Source organism: Euprymna scolopes, chromosome 1 (genome assembly GCF_053919585.1).
Source record: "Euprymna scolopes isolate OS-2025 chromosome 1, ASM5391958v1, whole genome shotgun sequence".
In the NCBI taxonomy this organism is placed as follows: Eukaryota; Metazoa; Mollusca; class Cephalopoda; order Sepiida; family Sepiolidae; genus Euprymna; species Euprymna scolopes.
Window position 1 is genome coordinate 133664625 of NC_136482.1, and position 27034 is coordinate 133691658.

Sequence of the window (27034 nt, forward strand, 5' to 3'; positions counted from 1 at the left end):
AAGATAATGAAATACCAACGTAATTTATGTAAGACGAATGAAAAGATAACGAAATACCAACGTGATTTATGTAAGATGAATGAAAAGATAACGAAATACCAATGTAATTTATGTAAGATGAATGAAAATATAATGAAATACCAACGTAATTTATGTAGGACAAATGAAAAGATAATGAAATACCAATGTGATTTATGTAAGATGAATGAAAAGATAATGAAATACCAACGTAATTTATGTAAGATGAATGAAAAGATAACGAAATACCAATGTGATTTATGTATGACAAATGAAAAGATAACGAAATACCAACGTGATTTATTTTAGACGAATGAAAAGATAACGAAATACCAACGTAATTTATGTAAGACGAATGAAAAGATAACGAAATACCAATGTAATTTATGTAAGACGAATGGATAGATAACGAAATACCAATGTACTTTATGTAAGACAAATGAAAAGATAGCGAAATACCAACCTAATTTATGTACGACGAATGAAAAGATAGCAAAATACTAACGTAATTCAAATCCAAAGTAGCTAAGCAGCGGCTTGATTCCCACTAGTTTTGGCAAATAGCAAACAGGATCCTGAACAGACGCGTGCATTCCATTCCAACCATCATCAATGGACCTGAGGTCATCTGATCAGCATCAGACAAGGCCAAACTATTTGCCAAGAACTTTGCAGCTAAGTCTACCCTCTGCGACGAAGGGTATGAACTCCCCATATTTCCTCCTACAACAGACAACACCTTATCCAACATACAAATATCTGTGCACGAGGTCGCCAAACTAATCAAGAACCTTGATTCTAGTAAAGCAACTGACCCAGACGGCATTCCAATTATAGTGTTGAAAAAGCTTCGACCAGAACTTGCTCCCATACTTACAAAACTGTTTAAGCTTTGCCTTAAGGAGAAGTGCTTTCCAACACCCTGGAAAACCTCGCCTGTATGCCCTGTATTAAAGAACTCAGGTGATAAGTCATCTCCCTCTCAGTACAGACCAATAAGTTTCTTGTGTGTCATGAGTAAGTTACTGGAATCCATATTAAATAAAGAAGTAGTCAACCACCTCAGCAGAAATAACCTCCTTAGTGACATGCAATATAGTTTCCATTCTGCTAGATCTACAGCTGATGTGCTAACAGTTGTATCCCATAGGATTAGTGAATCTCTTGACAAAGGCTTCCTTTCTAGGGCAATTGCTCTTGACATATCAAAGGCCTTCGACAAGGTTTGGCATAAGGGCCTACTTCACAAGATTTCCACCTACGGTATAACTGGAAATGTTTTCTCAATAATTAAATCATTTCTCTCGATAGGCTCATAAGAGTAGTGGTTGATGGGCAGAAATCAGAGGCCCACAGTATTAATGCTGGAATCTCCCAGGGGTTCATCCTGGGGCCAACTCTCTTCCTGATCTACATCAATGATCTCCCAAAACACATACTTAAATCATTCATTGACATCTATGCTGATGACATGACTATCTACGGCAACACATCAAAGGCTGTAAATGACAAAGCTCTCTCTGATTCCCTCTCCTCTGATCTTCAGCGCGTCGTTCAGTGGGGGAAAAGATGGCTGGTTACTTTTAATGCATTTAAAACCAAGCTCCTAACTTTACATCATCAACGCTCTGTTCCTCATCTAGCATCAATTGAAATGGATGGCTCTCGTCTTGGGGAGGCTTCATGTTTTGACAAGGTCCTGGGTTTGACCTTTAATCCTGATCTGAAATGGAACACGTATATAAAGTCTGTTGCCCGGGCCGCTGGGAAAATGGTAGGATCCTTCTACCGCTCCAGAAGATATCTCACTACTGATGCAATTCTCTATCTCTATAAAAGCCAAGTACGTCCAAAGATGGAGTACTGCTACCACATCTGGGCTGGAGCTTCAAAAAACAGCCTATCCTGCCTTGACAAAGTACAAAATAGACTTTGTGGCTTAGTGGGGGATGGTCTCTTCTCTTCCCTGCAACCTCACTCCCAAAGAAGAGACGTTGCGAGCCTGTCTTTGTTTTATCGTTATTTCCATGGCAAGTGCTCATCCAAGCTCCAATCTCTGGTCCCCCCTCGCCAATCCTTCATGATAAACACCTGTCTAGCTAAAACCACTGTCAGTAATTTCCCTCACTCTTTGTCTGTGCCTAAATCAAAACGTAGATTCCATAAACAATTTTTTTCTGAGAAGTGCACACCTGTGGAATTCTCTTCCGTTTGCCGGTTTCCCACCTGACTACAACTTGGACGTCTTCAAGTCCAACATAAACAAATTCCTGGTTAATCGCCCCCTTAAGTAAGACGTTTTATCAAATCTCCAATACCAACTATTACTACGATATTATCCCATTGATTATTGTACACAAATAACCCTTATCCCCGAGTGGCTTACGGGCCTTCATAAGTGGTGGTCCCCATGTAAAAAAAAAAACATAGTTCATAGCAAGATGGAAGAAATCCGCTCAAATTTAGAATTAAATAAAAAAAAAAATGAGATTAGATTTTGACATCTGTTCCTATTTACTTTCTCCCTACAAGGGCAGAGTTAGACACACAGTCGGTTTTTAATATGGGGAAAATCCAGCTCTCCCAAAAAAGGGTACTCTGGATAGGAACAAAAATAAAAATTGTCTCGGTCATGAAGGTTTTCTCTTCCACTGACCGAGGACAGAAAAGATGAGTGTAGCATCAGAACAGATACTACAGTGTGATCTTGGCCTTAAAGCAAAGAAGTGTTATAAATTAATTCCTGCAACAGAACAGTTTATTTTTCAAAAACACAAGTGAATTTTTTTTTTGACAAAACGAAAACAGCTATTTAATCAAAACAGGAAATGTACATATTGAGCATGATCTGTGATAATAATTTAATCAATTTTTTTTTTTACCATAAATAAAGGAATAAAACTAATATCTATAATATAAAATAGTGGACTTTTAACTTAACTATGGTATTAATATTCTATATATTTTAATTTTTTTTCTTTTAAAATTAAAATTGATTTTTTTTTTTTGTAGCCTCAGGGAGATATGAGTCAAAATGAAAAAAAGGTCAAGAAGTAAGTTGGCTATTTTTATTTTTTACAATTATTTTGAAATTATTTTTTATTTATATCTTTTGTTTCAGAAATTTTTATATAAATATTGATAACATTAATTATTTGGATTACTGCTGTGGAAGTTACAACATTTTGGTTGATATAACCTCTGACCTTCTTTTGGTAAATCTTGTCAAACTTGGAGAATTTGTGTGGAATTTTGAATAGAACTCTTATTTAATCCATGGAGTAACTTTCTCTCATTCTATCACCCTACTACTAGGTAGAAGTCTTAAATAATTCATAATTATATTCTTAATACCGCCTGTATTGAGGATTGGATGGTTACCTGCTAGAAGCCTGTCACTTAGAATTGATTATTATTTAACACTTTTATCCATTGTGCCACAGGACGTTGCAATGTTTGGCAGAAAGATTTTCAAATTTGACAAAATGCATCTGAAGAAGGTTAAAGGTTATGTCAACTAAAACATTCTGAGAATAACACCCAAAATGAGAACATCATAATAATACATCTTGTGTCTCTATTTCAATATGTCTATCTATGGTGTGTAACACTAAGGGAAATAATTCAGTATGTAATAGTTCAAATAATGCATATTGTTATATTTAATACTAACAAAACTCGTCTCTTTGTTGCTGAGGAAAGTATATTAATTCGAGGAATTCCTAGTCTCACTATTAAATTATTTGTTGCTTATGGTTATCTGTCGGGTAAACAGACTCCATGAAGAGGAGGGAGGTACTTAATCACTGACCCTAACAAGGGCATTTTTGCTTAAAGGAAACTCAAAACCATTAAAAATTGATTTCATGAAACTAAAAAAGAAAAAATGAAGAAATAAATCTCTAAGAAGAAATTATTTTTTTTTTATTCCTAGTTATCTAGAGGAAAAAAAAAAAATATATATATATATATGCCTAAAATGTGTGACTGAGAGATAGGAGTGATACTATTAAAAAATTGTCGCAATAAATGAAGGGAAAAGATGACCTGGATATACGCTCTTGATTCTTACATGTCTTTTATTGAAAAGACATGTAAGATTCAAGAGCGTATATCCATTTATTTATTTTTTAATTAAAAGAATTTTTTTTTTTTTTTGAAGGAATAGAAGAAAATATGGAAGTGTGAATGAATTCTAGAGTTGTAAAAAGGGGATTTTGTACTTGATACTTGCTGATGAAATAGTGGTTAGTAAAATCTATTAGGTTAACAAGAAAGTTCTTGTGGGATTTTTAATTTTGATTTCAAATGATATATTTTCATGTGAAATTCATGTTTTCACTTTCAATACAAAAATCTGAGTTCTTCTTTGTGAACACAATCACATAGACTCTATTTTTTAAAGTTGGCCAATCATGGGGATGGATACTACAATAACAATATAATTATGTTATCAAAGAGTAAATCTTTAACAAAGCAAAACTTATGAAGGTTGTACTGTGACTTGATGCTCCACAAATTTTTTACCTTGTTGGATTTGTAAACAATTGCCATATTCTTCACTTTCCGGAACCCTAAACTAAAGACTTCACTGGAACCTATATCATTTTACTTTTATTTATATATTATTTTATTTTTGAACTTATTTTGAACATGTTTTTAAACATTTTTATAATCCCATTTTTCAGATTGTTTTATATTTTATCTAATTTTTAAAAATCTATTTTTATATGTATTTCCGTATCCCTTTTTTCTCCACTTTCTCTTCTATTTTCCTTATTTTTTCCGTTCTTTTTCTATTGTTGGCTCTTCTTCAGTATTCCCCATTATTTCATAGTGGCCTATAAATTTGTTTTTTGTACTATATATATATATATATATATATATATATATATATATATATATATATATATATATATATATATATTCTGCACTACAGACATCTTAGCTCGTTTAAACCCCTTAATCATACCATAACATCATCTTTTGAATCTTGATATACATTAATACTGTATAGTTTGAACCATTTCTTCTAATTTAAATTAACACAAAAAATGAGCCACTACTCATGTTTATGCAAAATACATTTCCTAATTTTAATGAAAGGAGTATTTAAAAAGCCAGAAGGATTTTTATTTAAATAATCTGAAACTTGGGAGAACGGGAAAAACATATATATATATATATATATGCACACACACACACACACACACACATACACATACACACAACATCCTGCTAAAGGGCTAACTCCACCCCTACACTATGAGCAAATCTTTTAAGTAGGAGATCCGGTCAGTCAACATGTGTACTCGAGTCCTTTCAGGCACCAAGATCTTAAGAGGTATGCATGAAAACTGAATCTTCCTGAGATTTAACAAGTTTTTTTTTTTTATTTTATTTCTGGAAATCATTTTATTTCCAAGCATTCAAACGTGCTGTCTATTGTAAAAAATCATAATCCACATTTTAATCAATTCTGTCGTTTTGTATTTTCCTTTTTTTCTCTTTGACAAAATGTGTTTTAAAGAAAATCAGGCCTGTTTTCTTTTTTTTATTTTATTTTGTTTTCTTCCGTTTTCTTTTTGTCTAGAATGCCTGCAGTTAAATTCTGTCATCTTCAAAACAGGAAAAATATTTGCTAGTTTGAAAATAAAACATTGACTTAAAGACACTGTATATATGTTCTGCACTATAGACATTATCTTAACTCATTTAAATACCTTAATAATAACTTAACACCATCTTTTGAATCTTAATATACATTAATACTTATAAAATTAGTTTGAATCATTTTTCTAATTCAAATTGATACAAAAAAATGAGCCACTACTCATGTTTATGCAAAATACATTTCCGAATTGTAATGAAAGAAGGATTTATCTTTAAACATTAAAAGCCAGAAGAACTTCTATTTAAGCTATATACTCAATATGTACAATTTTTATATGCCGGACATATAAAAAAAAATGCGTGCACACACACACACACACATTCGCTTTTATATAATAGGTAGATTATTCATACTGAATTTTCCATAGCTTATATCTTACTTCCTGCACTGAAATGTACTTTTAATCATAGTTATATTGTTACTTAAATCTATATTGAATAGATACATTTTATTTTCCCTCTTATCAAGTTAAATATACAGAGTTTGGTGCATCAAATTTTAGCTTAATTCCTAATATCATTTGCAAATCTAAATGCTTCCTCCACATGCTTTTTTTTTTTACTTACCCCCTCTTTTCCATTCATTAACAATGAAATGGAAAGCAGAGTAAAATCCTTTTCAATTATTTTGAGGAGTGTAACTTTTTAGTAGATATATAACCTTTAGTACTAACTCAATTAATCATTGTTGGGTTTCAGAAATACCTAGTTTAGGACTCAGGCATAGGACTAACCCTCTCAATGCTGATGGACACATAGATCTTCTAAGGTTATCCGTCCAGGAGAAGGAAAACTCTGTAGATAAAATTATGCTACTGATCTCTAACGTCTTGGCACTAAACAAAGGGTGAGAGAAGCCTCTTCAATCCTGGTCGACAACCTTCCTAGAGTTGATTCAAACAAATTATTGGTTTGCAAACCTAAATTGCTTAAGGAGTAGATAAACTCTGCCTATCGCCCGGCTTTCATACTCCATCTTTGCCTATAAGCTAGATGTAGAAGAGCAATCACAGGGACTCTACAGAAACACCCAATGTTTGACCTTGTTTCCTGACTAGGGCAATAAACACTGTTCTCCACATTTCCATCCCCTAAAACTGAGCATCTTGGGGATGCTTGAGTGCAATATATGCCAATGCAATTAGATTGAGCTGATTTTTGTCTGACAAGTTGAGGGTACCAGTTTGACAGTTTGTCTGCCTGCTGTATTCCTACTGACAGTACAGGAGTCCTAACTCTTTGGTAACGCTTAGAGCAGCTGCTCCATCATCAGTTATGTAATATCGGGATGGTTATAGTGCCATGTCATGCATGGAAAGGGACCCTGCACCCATCTTTGGTGAGCTTTTCAGCTGTAGATGAAGTCGATTTATGGTCTATTTGTGTTGCGTGTTTAGCGTCCTACACAACCTCTTTGTCCAGCACCTCTCACCCTAAAACTGAAACTTTTGAATAAAATAAAATGACAGTTCACTCAAAAAATTACAATCAAATCAGGTGTTAACTCAAACAAAACCAATTGCCTCCTCCCTTGAAGCTTGCATTCACAAATATCCGCAAGCTAATTTAGATGATGTTGAATCATCTCTCCTAGCAAACTCCCCAGATATCTTGGTGCTAAGTGAAACTAACCTACACTCTTCCATTCCCTCTAACCACTATAACATGCCTGGTTATCTCCCACTGGCAAAGACAGACATATGCACAGACTTGGAGTCTATATTTAAAATATCCTCCATTTGACTAGAGAATCCAAACTAGAATCAGACGACCAGATATTTATGTGCTTTAGACTAAATCTGCAACAAAGCATTAGCTACTTATATTTTCTTTATCGCTCTCCCTCAACCCAAGACTGTACCCTGATCATCCAAATCTCTTACAGCATAGATGCTTCACTCTCCCTTGATACTAGCATGCAAGTACATGTATTTGGTGACTTTAATATCCACCACAGTAATTGGCCTAGTTTCTCTACTTACACAGATGCAGCTGGTAGCATAACACATAGCTTCTCTATATCTCATTCCCTATCAGACAGTTATGTTTCCAATGATTGTGTAACTAATGCCCATAGCCACTCGAGCTTGACCCAAATTTGAAGAGCCATTGCTCAAAATGACAAGGTACTATAAGAAGGCAAACTGGGAAGCCATTAGGGATCTCATCAGAAATACCCCATGAGGAAATATCTTTTCTCTTCCTGCTTAGCAGTGCATAAATGAGACCACTGAATGATTCAAAGTGGCAATTAAAGCACATGTTCCCACATGGAAGTTCTATAGCAAACCCCACTCTCTCCAATGGTTTACCTGGTGCTACCAGATCAGGCTGCCCTGTGGCTTCCTGAGACGAAATGCACCTACATTGACGTTTTTTTTGTTTTCTGATCTTTTTTGTAAAACTTAATTATGTTCTGCAAAACCAAAAACAAAAACAACAGCCTATCTCCCTCCCCTTTTTATTTTATTTTTTCCTACCTTACTCCCGGTCCTGGATATGACCTTAAACTACATCCGATGGTGAGGTCTGGCTTACAGGCTTGGGGAGTGTGGAGCCACCTCTTAATTGCCATTGCTCCCAGGTCCACCCTGACCCGGAGTGGTAATACCTGTTAGGGTCCATTCTATGGGTTAAATAGAAACAGATTTTAAAAAGGAAAAGAAACAACAAAAAAGAAAGAAAAAGAAAACAAATATATTCTATTAAATTATTTATTTATTTTTTTTTTTTTTTTGCCCTGTCGGTAGGGCATGAGAACAAACCGACTGCCCCCCTGCAGAGGGTAAAAACCCCTCAATGGGGCAACCAGTTAGCCGTGGGTTGCTACCCGTAATGTCTTAGGACGTGATCCTGGTGATTGAGCGAACCTAAACCAGGATACATAGAAGTTTAGGCACTGCAACACATTACTTTGGGCCTTACTTCGATTAGACGGGCGGTCAGAGAGGCCCGATCCGACCAATCGGCCAATCACGCCAAGCCCCACCATATATTGCCCATTCCAAAAACTCACTACTAACACAACACCCCCCCTCTCCCACAAATAACCCTACTCCTTACTATATGATGGAAAGCGGTGGCTGAGGGTCAATCGATTAGGTGTGAATATCGATGACGAGGCTGTAAACCCCTCAGAATTGCTACAGATCCCATAGCAATATCAAGAGAGAACAGATAATCATTATGATACCACCAAAGTCGGTTATATCATCATTGTATCCCTGTGGAGGCTGGGCGAATGGGTTTCCCCCCAGGCTCTTCCCAAATAGGACTCCGAGGTGGGTGGGGAACAAAGATGACGAAAAAAGAAAACAAAATATATGGCTTATTCCTCCCAAAAACCACCCAACCACCCAAAGAGAACCCACTCTGATGTCTCTGACATCAGTAGCTCTGAGGAAGAGACGATAAAACCAAGGAAGTCAACATTCGTAGTAATAGAATCAATGGAGGAAACTCCTTTGAGCAAACTATCACCTTTTAAAATTGAAAAAAATCTTAAAACTCTAAAACCAAAGTCTATTAAAAAACAATTTAATGGCAGCCTACTAATAGAAACCCATAACGAAGAACAAACTAAAGAAATATTGAAACTAAAATTATTTGAAAACATCAAAGTCAAATGCTACAGATATCCAACCCTAAATACCTGCAAAGGAGTAGTGAAAAGCCACGAACTTGCACTTTGTCCTTTGGAGGAAATCAAGACAAACTTATAGAAACAGAATGTGTTAGATGTTCGTAGAGTTCAAATCAAAAAAAAAAAAAAAAAACATTGAGAAAATCGATACCAATACATATATACTAACTTTTGATTCCCTCACCATACCCAAAGAAGTGAAAGTTGGATATATGAAAATAAATGTAGAAATTTATATTCCAAACCCCCTCCAATGCTTCAAGTGCCAGAAGTTTGGACACCATCAAGATCGGTGCACACGATTACCAGTGTGTGGAAGATGTGGAGAAAGCAGCCCACACATTGACTGCAGAAAAGATTTCAAGCGTGCCAACTGCCTTGGAAATCATGGCGTTGGCTCTAGATATTGTGAAATATGGAAAAGAGAAAAAGAAGTGACCAAACTAAAACATATAAAGAATATATCCTATCCAGAGGCCAGGAAAATCATTGAAACTAAAACATATGCAGATGCAACTAAAAAAACTACTCCAATCAACAATCAAAATGGTCATATACATGTAACGGATACAACTGACAAGAAAATTGATGTCCTAAGCAAACTAATAAAGGAAATGAAAGAACTATTAGAAGAAATGAGGAAAATGAATAGTGCAATGTCTGCAACCAATCCAAGGATAATATTAAGTAAAGACACTACTGAACCACAAAAAGAAACAAAACCACGAACCATTTCTACAAAAACAACCGAACAAACATCAAACACATCACAAGCCAGAAAAGAATCAAAAATCCCCCCAGACAAAAAAAAACAAACAAAAACAGGAAAAGAAAGATCCCGATCTATATCTCGAACAGGGACTCCGACAGAAAATAGATTTGAGGGATTGGAGACGATGGAAGTTGAACACAATTCCAAATGATGAACAAAATATTACAATGGAATATCAGAGGGACAAAAGCAAACCAAAATGAACTCACATTATTAATAATAAATATGAGCCCAGCACTTTTGTCTACAGGAGACCTTTCTGAAAGAAAATAATACCATCAACATAAAACACTACACATCTTACAACTACATAAATAAAGATACGGACAGAGCTTCTGGAGGCACATCAATACTCGTGAAGAATGAAGTCCCTCAAAGACAAATAAATATAAACACAAACTTGCAAGCAATTGCAGTTTCAGTGACTCTACATAGAACTATAACACTTTGCTCAATCTACATCCCTCCAAAAGATACAATCAACGAAACTGAGATAACTCAATTAATAAAACAACTCCCTAAACCCTTTTTTCTACTAGGAGATCTCAACAGTCACAATGTAATATGGGGAAGTAAAGAAACAAGTAAAAAAGGAAAAGAAATAGAAAACATAATAAATAAAAATAATCTATGCCTCCTTAATAATCAAAACTACACCTATATGTACTCAGCAACAGGTACTTTCACCGCCATTGACCTTATCTTATGTGATCCTTCCATATATATGGACTATGATTGGAAAGTACACAATGACACCTGTGGGAGTGATCATTTCCCAATCATCCTGGAAAGTCTAAGTACTAGTACTGAACAAAAAACACCCAAATGGAACCTACATAAAGCGGATTGGGAAGACTTCCAGGAACAGTGCAAAAACCAATTAATTATCGAAAAGATAGATGAAGATGACCATTTGAATTACTTCATTAAAACACTCACAAACATAGCAAATAATACCATACCGAAAACAACCAAAACCAACAATCACAACAAACCTTGGTTCACAAACGAATGCAGAAAAGCCATCAGAGCTTGACGAGCTGCCTTGAGAAAATTTGAAAAGTACCCAACAAGCGAAAATCTGGATTTCTTCAAAAACAGCAGAGCAAAAGCCAGACGAATCATAAAGGAATCCAAAAGAACAACATGGAGAAATTATATATCCAAAATTAATGTGAATACCAAGGCAAAAACAGTTTGGAACATGATGAGGAAAATAGAAGGAAAGTGTAGTAGTACACCAATATCCCACATCTCTAAAGGCAACAAAATATACACCGATCAAAAAGACATTTCCAATAACCTGGCAGATAATTTATCAAAAATTTCATCATGTGACAGACAAACAGAGAAATTCAAAAAGGTTAGAGAAAAGGAAGAGAAGAAGAAAATTCTATTTAAATCACAAAACACCGAAAAATACAACCAACCTCTTACCTTGCCTGAATTAAAAGAATCACTAACCAAATCCCATAACACAGCTACAGGGCCCGATGAAATTCCATATGAAATCCTCAAAAAACTTCCAGAAACCTCAATAAAATACCTACTTGAAATTTTCAATATTATATGGTCCAGTGGAAACGTACCTGAGACCTGGAAAGAGGCCACAATAATACCAATCCCCAAATCTGAAAACTCAAACATCCAATCCCAATCAAGTAACGTCTCAGATCCATTGAATTTCAGGCCAATAGCTCTAACAAGCTGCATTTGTAAGACCATGGAAAGGATTATAAACAAAAGACTAATCTGGTTCCTGGAAACAGAGAATCTTATTACAGAATTTCAAACAGGATTCAGGAAAAACCGAAGTTCAATAAACCACATAGTCAGACTTGAAACCTTCATCAGAGAAGCCTTTGTAAGGAAGGAACATTTAACAGCAGTGTTTTTTGACATGGAAAAAGCCTACGATACTGTGTGGAAGTACGGTGTTACAAGGGATCTGAAGGCGTTTGGACTAAAAGGCAGAATGCCAATTTTTATTGAAAATTTTTTAAAAAATAGACGGTTCAGAATAAAGGTTGGTACAGCTCTCTCGGACTTGAAGGAACAAGAGAATGGAGTACCTCAAGGGAGTATACTGTCAGTGACTCTGTTCAGTATCCGAATTAACAACATTGTAAAAAACCTTAACCCTGGGGTAGATTGCTCCCTATGTGTGGATGACTTCCTAATATGCTGTAGATCTAGATATATATCTATAATAGAAAGGAAGCTTCAATTGTGCTTAAACAAAGTAATGAGATGGACAGAAGAGAATGGATTTAGATTCTCCAAAAGAAAAACGAAATCCATGCATTTCTGCAAACTGAAGAACATGCATAATGATCCTGTCCTAACCATGGAAGGAACGCCCATACCCGTTACTGACCAGTACAAATTCTTAGGGATTTTATTTGACAAAAAGTTAACATTCATTCCACACATAAACTATCTGAAAAAAAAAAATGTAACAAAGCTGTAAATCTTTTGAGAGTGGTAGCACATACCAATTGGGGTGCAGACAGGGAAACACTCCTTAAAATTACAGAGCACTAGTCCGCTCAAAGCTAGACTACGGTTGTTTCATATATGGATCAATCCGAACATCATATATAAAAAGCCTAGACCCTATTCACCATACTGGCCTAAGATTGGCCCAAGGAGCATACAGAACCTCCTCCGTGAACAGTCTATACACGGAAGCACATGAACCCCCACTAGATCTAAGGCGAGAAAAGTTAGCCCTTCAATATTTACTGAAACTGAAGTCTTGCCCAAACAACCCTGCATACCAATGTACCTTCTATCCTAAATATGAAGAACTCTTCAACATGAGAGGAAAAACTATCAAAACTTTCGGGCTCCGAATGAAGGAAAGCATTGAAGAATTGAAAATTCCAATCTCCAGCATTCACAACTTCATACTGTCTAAAACACCTCCATGGACCATGAAACAAGTAGAAATAAAACTGAACCTAAACAAAAAGTCCAAATCTACCACAAACCCTATTGAATACCACGACGAACTTTAACATTTAAAATTACGATATTCAGACTACACCTTTATCTACACAGACGGGTCTAAAAGCAACAATCACACTGGATGTGCAGCAATGTACCATAAAACCACAATGAAGAGAAATCTTCAAAATGAAGCATCTATATTCACTGCTATCGATCTAGCACTCAACATAATTTCAGAGGAAACCACCAAAAACTTCATCATTCTCACAGATTCTCTATCAGTCCTATTATCTATACAAAATCAAAAACAAGAAAATCCACTAACAACAAAATTAATAGAAAAAATCAATATCCTTTCAACTACTAAAAACATTATTCTTGTCTGGATCCCCAGCCATGTGGGGATCAAAGGCAATGACAGGGCAGACACAGCTGCAAAAAGATCTTCTCACCTTCCAACTGACAATTTTAAGATTCCACATACTGATCTTAGACCCCAGATAAAAGCATACATACAGGAAAAATGGCAACTGCGGTGGAGTCAGCAAGAGGGCAGCAAATTATACTCAATCAAACCTGAACTTAAGGAACGATGTCCGGACATCAAGAGATCACGCCGAGAAGATGTGATACTGACTCGGCTGCGCATAGAACACACCAACTTTACTCATTCTTATATACTAAATGGAGAATCGGCGCCAGAGTGCATCCCATGCCAGGAGACACTCACAGTAAAACATATCCTAGTTGGGTGTGATGATCTCGCCCCAACTAGAAAACTATATTATACAGAAAGCAATATGGAGGACCTTTTTGAAAAGGTCAACTCAACAAATATTCTAGCATACCTAAGGAAAGTAAATTTATATAAGAAAATTTAAGGAAATTTAAAGTCACCCAAATATACACATCCATGTATAAATACAACATTTAATTTCTTAGTTCAATTTTATAAAAAAAGGGAGGAAAGGCTGAAAAAGTCCCCTCCCCCCAATAAAAAAATAGTTTTAAAAAAAAAAAGGACTCCAGCATTAAATGACCACATAGGTTGATATGCCGTAAAACCAATCAATCAATCAATCAACCAATGGTTTACTTCTACTTGCGCAGCTGCCATTGCTCAAAGGTAGCATGTATACCATAGATTTATTTGACATAGGTCCCGTACAAACAGACCAAAGTTTATAAAAGCTAGAAGTAATTGTAAGAAAGAAATAGCAACAGCGAAGAAAGAATATATGAAAACCAGCAGATAACGCATTGAAGCACAGAAATTAGGAACTCATGATTTCTGGAAAATCTACAACAGTGTAGTAAATAATGGGCAATCAACAATTCCCCCATTAATCATGAAGTTGTTTTCATGGCAACCGAGAAGGCTAACATGCTTGCCCGTTAATTCGCCACAAACTGTACTTTGGACCCAGCAAACCATTCTTTTTCTGATTTTCCTTTGCGGACAGAAACCACACTAGATGATCTGAAAATCACCCCTTCTCAAGTACATGATATCATAAAAACCTAGACACTTCAAAAGCATGTAGACCTGATCTCATTCCGGCTGTACTATTAAAAAATGCTCTGCTGAGGTTGCTCCAGTTTAACAAATGCCTTAACAAATCTTGCTTTCCTGACTGCTGGCTGTGGTACCAGTTTACAAGAATTCTGACGAAAGAACTCCCCCATTAAATTATTACCCCATTTGTCTCCTTCCACTTTTTACCAAAATATTTGAGTATAATTAATAAAGTTCTAATCCACCACCTTACAGCTGCTAAACTTCTGTCTGAGCAACAATATGGATTTAGGCAATCCTGTTCTACTGCAAGAATTTAGAATGATACACGTTTATGTTTATAATGTTAATATTCCCTGCACCCTACATTAAAAAACAAATTTAATATATCTCCTTCGTCTTTTCCTAAAATAGATCTTTCTCTATATTAAAAATCAATCTTTTGACAAAAAAATCAAACAATTCAATTATTTGTTTGTTTACCATGTGCGTCGAAAGTCAACTGGTGTTGTCTTGAAAGCTGCAGGTATCTTAACTGTAATCGCTGAATGTATATACCATGTATGAATGTATATATCATGCATTGGATAAAGCAGGGGAAGGTAGGGCAATAGCTCTAGATATATCTAAGGCTTTTGACAGGGTATGGCACAATAGTCTTCTTGTGAAAATCAGATCATATGGTATTACTGGATGAATGCTTAACATAATTAAATCCTTAAATAAGAGAAGAATCCAGGTTGTCCTCGATGGTCATACGTCAAAACAATGATATAAATGCGAGTGCACCTCAGGGGTCGATCCTTGGACCTTTATTTTTCCTGATATTCATAAATTACCTCCCTGATAAAATTGTCTCTGAGATGCATATATTTGCTAACGACACCATGTTCTATAACAAGCATGAGGGGAAAACAAATGAACTCAAGGCAATATCAGAAACCCTAGAGGGAGACCTTTAATCTGTAGTGAAATAGGGACAAAAATGGATGGTAACATTTAATGTTACCAGGACTAAGCTTGTTTCCTTTAATAATTATAAGAAACCTTCTCAACCAAATGGCTAAAGATATATTACCTAAAAGTACTTCCTTCAAACTTGTCGGCTTAACGTCCACAGAGTTGGAACAGATACATCAAGGGCATTACCACGGCTGTTGTGAGGAAGGTGGACTCTCTCTACCATGCTAGAAAGTTACTACACCTGAAAGTATCCTGTACCTCTACAAGGTTACTCTTCGCCCATGTATGGAGTACTGCTGTCACATTTGAGCTGGTGCATCTGCTACTAGTCTATCACTCCTCGACAGCGTTCAAAAGAGAGTCGCCAACTGATAGGTCCCAAACTATCATCTAGACTTCAACCTCTGTCCTATTGACAAAATGTTGTGCTTTACAAGTATTTTTATGGTAGATGTTCCGACGAGCTACAAGTCCTTGTACGCCTTTGACATAGATACCCTCGACAAACTCGACAAGCAGCAACATCCCACCGCACACAGTAGTGATCCTCAGATGCTAGAAAGCCTTCTACTCCAATAGTTTCTTTCCCAGAACTGCTAAACTTTGGAATTCTCTTCTGGTTTCCTACTTCCCCAACTGTACTGACAGTTTAAGTGTAAAGTAAACAGACATCTTGCTACTCAACTCCCTACATAGTAGTCCCCTACATCAAAGTAGCACTGTGACTTGTGTGGAGTGAAAATGTAAAAAAAAAAAAAAAAAAAAAAAATTATAATACTTTTCCTTTATATTTTAAAGAGCATTTTTTGCTCTAATCGTTTAAATTACAATCGTTTTAAAACAATTATGTCTTTTTTTCAGAATATTGAATACAAGATGGAAAAAAATTCACACAATTTTCTTATTTAAATTCAAGCAAGGCCAAAAATCTGCTGAAACAGTTTGTGATATCAATGAAGAATTTGGTCCAGGAACCACTGCTGAATGCACAGCACAATAGTGGTTTAAGAAATTTTGTGGCGGCAGCAAAAGTCTTGAAGATTACAAACATAATGATATGCCATCGGATGCTGACAATGATCAATAAAGACCTTTAATTGAAGCCAATCCACACACAACTATTCGAGAACTTCTGAATTCGACATAACACATATGACAATTTTGAACCACTTGAGAAAGATTGGAAAGATCAAAAACTTGATAAATGGGTGCCTCACGAATTGAATAATGCCACTATGAAGTGTCATCTTCCCTTCTTTTATGCAACAAGAACAACCCATTTCTCAATCAGGTTGTAATTTGTGATGAAAACTGGGTTCTTTACTACAACCGGCAATGTTCAGCTCAATGGTTAGACACCAATGAAGCTAGACAACACTTCTCAGGAAGCCAGCCAGAGTTGCACCAAAAGAAAATTATGCTGACTATTTGGTGGTCTGCGACCAGTCTCATCCATTAGTTTTTGAATGCAGGTGAAACCATTACAGTGGAAAAGTACTATCAAATGTAACAACACCCAGCATTGGTCAACAGAAAATCTTCTCCTTCACGACAATGCCTGACTGCACATTGCTAAACCGACCCTGCAGAAGTCGAACGAATTGGGCTATGAATCTCTGCCTCATCCGCCATACTTTTCAGGCAGCTCACCTACCGACTACTACTTTTTAAGCATCTCGGCAACTTTCTGCGTGAGAAATGCTTCAAAAACGTAAGCTATATCAAAAATGCCTTCAGCGACTTCATTACCATCAGAACGCAAGATTTTTACATTACTGGCATAAATACACTTATTTTGCACTAGCATGGGTACCCGGCATTGCCTGGGATGACATGAAGTTCCGTTTGAAACACACCTGCTATACTAATCATTTTAATCATGGGTAACATGGATACCCCCACAACAATTTCAAAAATAAAAGAACGGATAAAAACATGTAAATGTAATCGCTCCCAAAAAGAAGTATCTGATATCCTCTCCACCAGATATTTTGGCAGAAGGAATCAGTGTCCTCAGAAAACTTGCGATTTTGTGAACCTAAAAAAATAACGTTTATAAACATTAATGTGTGCGTTTATTTATTTTTTATTTTTTGGTAAATGTGTAGTTTAGCGGTGTAAATTATTTGCCAGACAAAAAATTATAAAAACTATTTATTTTTATATAAAACACATTGTTAGACCCAAAGGCTGAAATAAAACCAGAAAAACATTTTACTTTTATTATGTTTTCATCATTTATATTTATTATTTGAGGCCGCTACATTAATTTTAAAATTTGGCCTTTCTAAGGTTTGGCAGATTGGCCTTTTCATGAACTATGTTTTTAGCCGCCATTTTTTTTTGTAATAAAATAGCATTAAAAAAAAGGCCAAATTTGGCCATAAAAAGGCCAATCTGTCAAACCTAAAATAAGGCCAAATTTTAAACATGTAAGGTGTGCATATTTAGTCTAATAAAAAAATGATAAAAAAAGCATAAAAATGATTTTTTTTTTATTTCAGCCTTTGGATCTAATAATGTTTTATATAAAAATAAAGAGTTATTATTTTTTTGTCTGTCAAATAATTTACGCCGCTAAACTACACATTTACCGTTATTTTTTGTAAGGGCACTTTTTTACTGACTCTTGTTTGTAAATAAAAGAAATTTTCGATTTGCTTTTTTTTTTTTTTTTTTTTTTTTTCCAATTTCAATTTGTTTTTTATTTGTTGTTTTATGTTTCTAATGTAATCCCCCTCCCCAAACACACAAAAAATAATTGAATTTCTCATATAGCGGAGTTTGTTTTGTTTATTAAATTGTTGGATAAAGTAGAGAATTGTCTCATAATAAATAATTAAATTTAGCGTTATTTTATGTTTTCAATGTAATTCCCGCCCCTCCCCCACCAGAAAAATTACCGATTTCTGTATAGCCGTTTAAAGAATAAAATAAAACAAATAAATGAAATCTTTTTTGTTTTTTTGAATATTAAAAAAAAACAAAAAACAATAAAAGCCAAACATTTTCCTATCTACATGGAATTATTTTTCCAGCTAGAAACTTAATGAAATTATCAAATGATTTTATTAGGCGAACGTTTGTTTTTTATGCATAGCATCTAGGGGCAAATAACTCTAAAAAGTTTTTAAAAAAGGTTGCGGTTGGAAATAATAATTCCAAATAAATTAAATATATTATCAGTATAATTGTTGTTTAAAGTTTATTAAATAACTATTTTAAATAGAATACTTAAAACAATTCTCTCCCGAAAAACATTAAGATACTGCTATTTAATAAAATCGATTTTTCTTGATGTCATAAGGTGATCTCTTAATTGTATATTTTTGCAAGAATCATACTATATATAGAAATAACTGAATGATTAAAGTTAGACACGTTTTGTATATATTAATCAAATTGTGAACAAACAGACAGGAATACAAATTTATAGATATAGATTTGCAAAAGTGTGTTGATTCTTACTTACTTACTTGAGCCCCTGGTGGGGCATAGGCCATCCACAACTGCCCGCAAACATCCACGGTCCTGGGCGATTTGCTCCAACTCCTTCCGGGAGTAGCCGGTCAGCTTAGCGTCTGCCTCCAGGTTTCTTCTCCAGATGTTTTTTGGTCGGCCTCTTTTCCTCTTTTCCTGAGGGCTCCAGGTCAGGGCCTGGCATGTGATATTCGTTTGTTGTTTCCTCAGGGTGTGTCCGATCTATCGCCATCTCCTTCTTCTGATCTCTTCTTCTGCTGTTACTTGGTTCGTTCTCTCCCAGAGATCTGCATTACTGATGGTAGTTAGCCAGTGGATCCTTAGCATTCTTCTCCACGTTTCTGCTCCATACAGTAGTACTGATTTGATGTTGGAATTGAACAGTCGGAGTTTTGTGCGAGAAGTGATGAGGTTGGATTGCCAGATGTTCTTGAGGGCTATGAAAGATGCTCTTGCTTTTCCGATACGGGTCTTAACATCTGTATCTGCTCCTCCCTGCTGGTTTATCACACTCCCAAGGTATGTGAAGGTCTCAACCTCTTCCAAGTTTTTGTTACCCAACTCCACTGCCTCTTTGCTGAATGCTTTGATTTTTAGGATCTTGGTCTTGTTAGAGTGTATGTGGAGGCCAACTTGAGAAGCATGGATGGCCAGTCTAGCGGCCTTGCTCTGCATTTGTTGTTGCTTGTGGGAGAGCAGAGCGAGATCATCAGCGAAGTCAGGGTCATCCAGCTGAGTTCAGAGGGTCCATTGAATGTCATCCCTCCACCCATCTGTTGTCCGCCTCATCACCCAGTCAATAGCTAGTAGAAACAAGAATGGCAATAGAAGGCAGTCATTATTTTGAAACGTCATGTCAACTGTCCCCCGTGTACAACCTGACAAGCCATTCCCTCGTATGACTCCCTGATAATTCTCATCAGCTTTTCTGGGATCCCATAGTGTCGGAGGAGTTGCCACAAGGTGTTGCGGTGTAAGCTGTCAAAAGCCTTGAGGAAGTTCACGAAGTTGATGTACAACGAGGAATTCCACTCCAGGGACTGTTCAAACTATGATGCGCAGCGTGGCAATCTGGTCTGGATAGGATCTGTCCCACCTGAAGCCTGCCTAGTGATCCCTGAGCCTAATATCCACTGCATCTCTCATCCTCCCCAACAGAATCTGGTTGAACACCTTCCCTGGTAATGACAAGAGTGATGACTCTATAGTTCTCACAATTCTCAAGATCTCTTGGGCAGCTTTATTATGTGTCCATCCTTCCAATCTGTCGGTACCTCTTCCTGTTCTCAGATCTTCTCAAAGAGTGGCAGTAGTATGCCAGCTGTTGTTTCTGCATCTGCCTTGAGGGTTTCTGCTGGAATTCCATCTGGGCTGGCTGCCTTGCCATTTTTCATCTTCTTGATGGCACGGATGATCTCTTTTGTTGGTGGATCGCAGTCTATATCAATTTCAGTATCTGCTTTAGTAATGTCTGGAGGGTTCTCGGGAGCTGGTCTGTTCAGAAGTTCCTTGAAATGTTCTGCCCATCTCTCAAGTTGTTTTTCAGAGTTTCTGATAGTTTATCCTTGCTTGTCTTTAACCAGTCGCTCTGATTTGTTATACTTACCTGCTAGCTTTTTAGTTATCATGTACAGGTCTTTCATGTTGCCATGGTAGGCTGCTTCTTCTGCCAGGCTGTCTATATAGAAGTGTAAGCCATTTTGAGTTTCAGAACAGTTTCAGATAGTTCGCTGTTACACACAAGTCCTGGGAGGTGACTTGTTTGTAGTAGACAGTTCCACAGAACAAAATATTCTTAACGTGTCGAAATCCGGGAAAAGAACATGTGAAATTGCTCCAGAAAAGATTTAATATTTATGAAGCAATTCTGGTTTCTGATTGGTTTGTAGCAGAACGTGAATTTATTTGATTCGTCAGTTCTTAGCAGCATCGTTTATAAATCGAATCGTCCGACTGTGTGGGATCATACCCCATTATCACTCCAAAATATTGCAACAGTTTCTCTTGTCTTGCTTTACGTTTTCCCTCACTTCTTTGTGGACTCTTGTATATTCTGTTTGGGCTGTCATTTTGCTGCCCCTTGTACGGCTCTCATTGACTGCCTTTTTCTTGAGTCTTCTGGCTTGAACCTTCTGTAAGGTATTCATACAGATCCAGTCTTTGTGTTGGTTCTTCTTTGGCCCAAGCACTTCCTGGCATGTTTCCCTAAGGATGTCTTTTATTCCCTTCCAAAGATCTTGGGCGTTGGTGTCTTTGGTGGTAAACTCCTGCCTTACTTGGAATCTGTTACTCAGGTTCACAGTGAAGGCTTCCCGAGTCATCTGGCCTTTCAGTAGGTTGATGTTGTACTTCGTCCTAGCTTCTGCCTGCTGGACGGTTCTCCTAAGTCTCAGTTTGAGTCTCGCATTCAGAAGATGGTGGTCTGATGCCACGTCTGCTCCCCTCCTCACTCGTATATCTTGGAGAGACTGCCTAAACTTCTTGCTGATACAGAGGTGGTCTATGTGGTTCTCTGTTACATGGTCAGGCGATACCCAGGTGGCCTTGTGTATCCTCTTGTGGGCAAAGATGCTGCCTCCGATCACAAGATCATTCAGTCCACAGAGGTCAGCAAATTTCTCTCCGTTTTCGTTCATTTCTCCGAGAGCATGTTGTCCCATCACTTCCTCGGAGCCTCTATTGTCTGATCCCACCTTTGCATTGAAATCCCGCATCAGGATGTTGACGTCTTTGTCTTTAAACTTGTATAAGACTGTCTGTAGTCTGTTGTAAAAATAGTCTTTGTCAGCATGATCATTGGTGGGTGCGTAGCATTGGATCACATTCATCTTGATGTTCTTCTTCATGGTCATGAAGGATGCTGCTATTATCCTTGATCCATGTGCTTCCCACCCCGTCAAAGCTTTCTGTGCTGTTCTTGAAAGCATGATTGCTACGCCTTCCATGTGTGCTGCATTTTTTTCATGTCCTGAGTACAGCAAGAGTTCACCGGTAGCCAACCTTGTTTGTCCAGCTTGCAGCCACCTCATCTCACTCAATCCTAGCAGGGCAATGTTGTATCGGCGCATCTCTGCTAACACTTGTGCTGCCTTCCCTGCTTCATACATGGTTTTGATGTTTCATGTAGCAATGGTGGTAGTTGTCCTAGTCGATAAGAGGGTTTTCGGAACTGATGTGTCCTTTCGGCTTTGACCACAGCACGTCATTCTTTCTGCAGATGCAGAACCTTCCTCTCCCAGAATCAAAGTTTCTTGGGTTTTTGATGTGGATGCTTTTGTAGCAAGTTCTTTTTTCCAGGGTGAAGGTGCTGGCCCTACGCCCAACCTTCCCCAGAAGGTAGGTGGAGTGCTCTTAGTCTGGCTTTTACCCGTCAACCTGTCCGGCATGGGTGGCCCTGCCAGGAGATGAATCTCCAGCCGGCTTAGCTCTTGGGGGTCATTAAGGCATGCAAGCTTCCCAACCAACTTCAAGGTTGCACTCCCTTTGGGAAGGTGTTGATTCTGCTGGTGTTTATTTCAATCAATAAATTTTTGTTTGAGCAGAGATGTTTATCTGAATCTAAAAGTTAAAAGAACTTTCTTGTCAACCTGATAATAAAAATTTTGACATCTTTTGTCGTGTGATAACCAATTACCAGTTATCTGTGTTTTATCATCTCTATGACTCATCAGCGTGGCTAGATCTAGTGAGCTTCAAATCTGGGAATTCATACCTACTGATTCTATCACGTTAGTACATCAGAATGCAGTGGCTGTTGTTCAAATCAATTTTTTAATAAAAAATTGTAGAAACCCAAACTATATCTTTTTTTCTGGGTTTACATTGGAATTTTTTTGTTTCTTTTCAGACATACAGTTAGAAGTTTAAAAAAATACACTATTCCTCCAAAAGTAACCAGTCTTCTCATGAACCATTATTCTGGACTCAAAATTCCAAATGCTTGTCTTCCTGAATTAGGGAAAATGTAAGTATTCTTACTATATAATGATATCAGATACTTGTGCAAATTGTGTGCATAGAAATAATGCTGATTTTCTTTTCTCCATTTCTGCAAACGCCAAACCAAAGAAAATTATGAAAGAAAAGTATGCTTTGTTATGTTTGAGTATTCCACTAATTTATTTACAATCATTTGTTTCAAAACAAATGAAGGAAGAGTGGATTTTTGTATCTGTTACTTGATGTCAACTTCCTTTCAAAGTTTTCTTTTTAAAAATTTATTTATGTAAAATTTTCAACTATAGCTTAAATTTTTTTTTCTTTTCTTCTATTAATGTAACTTATGTAAATATTTTAATCTTGTTTTTTTTTTTACATCTTATAATTACTTTTGTAAGCTGTCCATGTTTGGCCTTGTACAAAGAGCACATTGTTACATTATCTGTTAATATTAAAATCTGATAATTTTCATTAAATAACATCTACTATTCACTAATTTTCAAAATTATCCTCAGTTTATGGATTTTTTATTAAAATTCGTTTCTCATTTTATATTTTCCAAATGATTAATCCTAAAAGAAATGAAACGTTAGATGAATGCTAATGAACAGAAAACAAATAGAAAAAAATTATATTAAATTTTTTCTATTTGTGTACTGTGCATTTGGAATGCATTGTATAGTGTAAGCAGTTAATTAGAAATGTAAAGTTTGTTTGCATATTTTAAATTTTATTTCTAGATCCGATCACTTCATCGATAATCTTTTTGAAGCACTTCACAGTTATATGAAACATGCATCGCACAAAAGAATTGAAGATTCAGATGTTGAATTGTATTTCAGAAGGTAAATATTATTTTTTGTTGCTTCTATTTATCATTATTTATTACATAAAGGTACATTGAGAAAATATGCATTGTTTTTTTTCTGTTCTTTTTACTAACAAAAGTTATTGCTTATCAAGGCCCGAAGCCAACTTAAGGACAAGAGTTAATGGTTTGTGTCAAACGGGTGATAAAATCTGGAAATCATGGTTGAATTTGGGTTAAAATTAATGGCACGACTCAAGAATTTGTTAACATTAGATTTGAAAATGACCATGCTGTCGTCAACTTGGAAGCAGTCCTATAGTACTGTATTCCACAGACAAACGGTTATTGGAAAGAAACTCTGCTTATGAAAGTTCCATTTATTTACTTTTTGATAAACAGAGGAAGAGGGAATTTTTTTTGCAGTGCTTGTAGCTAGATGAATTTTTGCTGTAAATGTTTTACTGGTGGGAATCAGTGATCGGAGTTCAGCCAAGCACCTACCATAAAAATGATAATAGAGTAGAGGACTAGTAACATCTCTTCTGTGAGAAAGAGGTTGCTTGAAGAGAACAGAGTATCCGCCACTAGATTTTGAAGCCAGTTTTCTATTCTGTCAAGAAAGGAGAGAGTGCCAGATGTGGCAACAGTATTCAATCTTAGGCCATATCTGGCTCTTATACAGGGAGAGGATTGCATCCAGAGTGAGATACTTTCTGGAATGGTAGAATGATCCAACAATTTTTGCCAGAGACCTTAGCAACAGATCTCATGTAAATGTTGCACTTCAGATCTGAGGTAAACGTCAGTCCTAGAAGCTTATCAAACTTGGGGCCTCTTTATAGGGAGCTCTATCTATTTCAACTGGGGCAAAGTGAGGATATGAGCATTGGTGGTGAAAGGAGAGAAAATTGGATACATTCAAAATAACTGGTCACTCACCTCCACTCTATTGTACAACATGCTTGAGGTCAGAAGAAAGAGAATCAAAAAGATCTGTATTTTTCATTTTTACTTCAGTGGAAGTTCTCAGAAATAAAAATAACCCCCTTCCTCGGATTAACACTTGATCTCTATATGAGATAAATCAATATTCAAGTGTTCCATTAAAGTTCTTTACCTCTCAAATGATGAGTTAGTAAAAAAGTACAGAACATTGATTTTTCTCTCCATAATTAACCACTTAACTATATCATAGTATATCTTTCTTGTAGTCTCTTGATTTTACCGGATTCCAAGACATCTGGTCTGGTGGATTATCCAGATAAATGCTGTTACTTGAAGTAATTTCATTGTGTACGATTTCTCATATGAGTGCATAGTTGTGTTGAAGTTATATTATTTGGGCTTCAAATATTATTTTAATTATTTTGAATATTTGGTCAGGGTTTACTTGTAGGGTGAAATATCTTCATGTCAGATTGTCTTGACAAACTCTTGGACAGAGAAACGCAAGATACCTGAGGATGATGTCTAGTAGGTAATTCAAACTCTGTATCATTTATACTCCTCAAAGTGCTTCATAGATGGCTGCATCATCTGCATAAATATGAACAAATGATCTTAAAATGTGATTTGAGAGATTGTTTGAGAATATCAGTAACAATGTTGAATTCAGAATAAATCCTTATAGCATGCCAGTATTAATACAATGTGCTTCTATAAACCTATTAGAAAGAATTTGATAGGAGACCTTCAAACCAAACCCTATCTAAGACTTATTACTTTAGAAATAAAGCTCCCACAAAATGATTCACTGATCCTGTATTATATGAGAGTCAGCATGTCAGCTGGTAGTCTTACAGGGTGAAATCCACATTGTTTGTCACTAGACAGATTGTTTATACTGATTGTGGACATGTTCAATTAAAGATGTTATACATGAATATCTGTTTCTGATGACGATCGCTGTTTTCATTGCCTAGAAGGTTCTGGAAACGCTAAGTGGCATTACTGTAGAAATCAACATTATTTCAAGAAAGTTTCTTCAGACCAAATAAAACTTTACTTTGAAATTAATAAAACTAACTCTAAGATGATTTGTTGCTGGATAGTTGATTCTTTATTTTAGTCCCACACTTCACATTGGGAAGGAGAGACCTCATCTTGATAAATTTTTAGGAATCTCTTTTTAGTTGTGAACATTTCTAATAACATCCTTTATCTGATTCTGATGACACGTTTTGTCCCATAACTTTTGATCCATCCATTAGATTTTCTGAAACTTGGCCAAAATGTGGAGCTCGTTGTTCTTAATATAAATCCAGTATGGGTGACCCTGACAAAATTCTGGTTCGCATCCCCCTGGGACTTTTAGAGCTAAAAAAACAGGCCTTTTTGGAGTTCTTTATTCATATTACTCAAGAACTTGATATGTATGTCTATATAGTGGTTTTCCATGGTGCTGAATTCAAATATACATGTCTTAAGGCGTGAAACTGCACCATTTGTCCATTTTCACTGGGATTCGACATTCCCAGGAGCTCAAAAGGGGTCACAAATGCCTCAAAATTTAAAAAAATGGCACTTTTTACCCCATAACTTTTACCCCATCCATTAAATTTTTCTGAAACTTGTTGAAAATATGAAGGCACACTTCTCACATTCCTCATTTCTTCACTATTTTTTGTGGCATCATCTCACATGCACCACCAGAGGGGGACCATGCATGCGCGGCTTGTTTCATTTTTATTTAGATGTTCACTTTTTTAGAAACTACTTGAGCAATGAGTAATTTGAACATGTCAAACACAACATCCATCAATCCTTCTGTAACCATCACAGCATCCAAATATCTTTTTCCCATTTGATTCAAATGTCTATTGTGGATTAATTTGAGCACCTTCACAATGTAGAGCATATTCCCAATTCTTTTACCCACAATCCTGGTTGCCCAAAATTATTTGTTGTTCCTGAATGTTCAAAAAAGAAAAAAAAAAAAACTTTTCTCAAAGTTAAAAATGTCCTTTTGTGACATTGATTTAATGTTTTGCTTTCTTATGAGTTGGTAACAGTCTATCAGCAATTTTGATTTTTCTTGCAAACAGCTTCACTAATGACCTGCAAGTTATTATTATTCAGAGTTATTCTATACAGTTGTAGTCCTAAGTAACCTTCTCTATAGGAGTATTCCTCACTTTTTTTGAGAGCTCTTCTAAAAGTATCAACAAATCATTCATCCTGACCATTGCTTTTGCATATATCCCACTAAAAACGACTGACAAAACATTTTGAATTCACTAGACCATTGAGTACCATTATCCAAAACTC

General features: G+C 36.1%; 1 protein-coding gene across 5 annotated transcripts in view; it reads left to right on the forward strand.

Annotated features, from left to right (window-relative positions):
- Positions 1–27034, forward strand: part of LOC145270210 (uncharacterized) — a 172448-nt gene that overhangs the window by 143878 nt on the left and 1536 nt on the right. For all 5 annotated transcript variants that reach the window (XM_080125861.1, XM_080125945.1, XM_080126038.1 and 2 more), the window contains 3 exons: positions 3031–3071; positions 22865–22981; positions 23697–23801. In XM_080125861.1, the coding sequence (XP_079981987.1) occupies positions 3031–3071; positions 22865–22981; positions 23697–23801 (263 nt within the window). The remainder of the gene's footprint in view (positions 1–3030; positions 3072–22864; positions 22982–23696; positions 23802–27034) is intronic.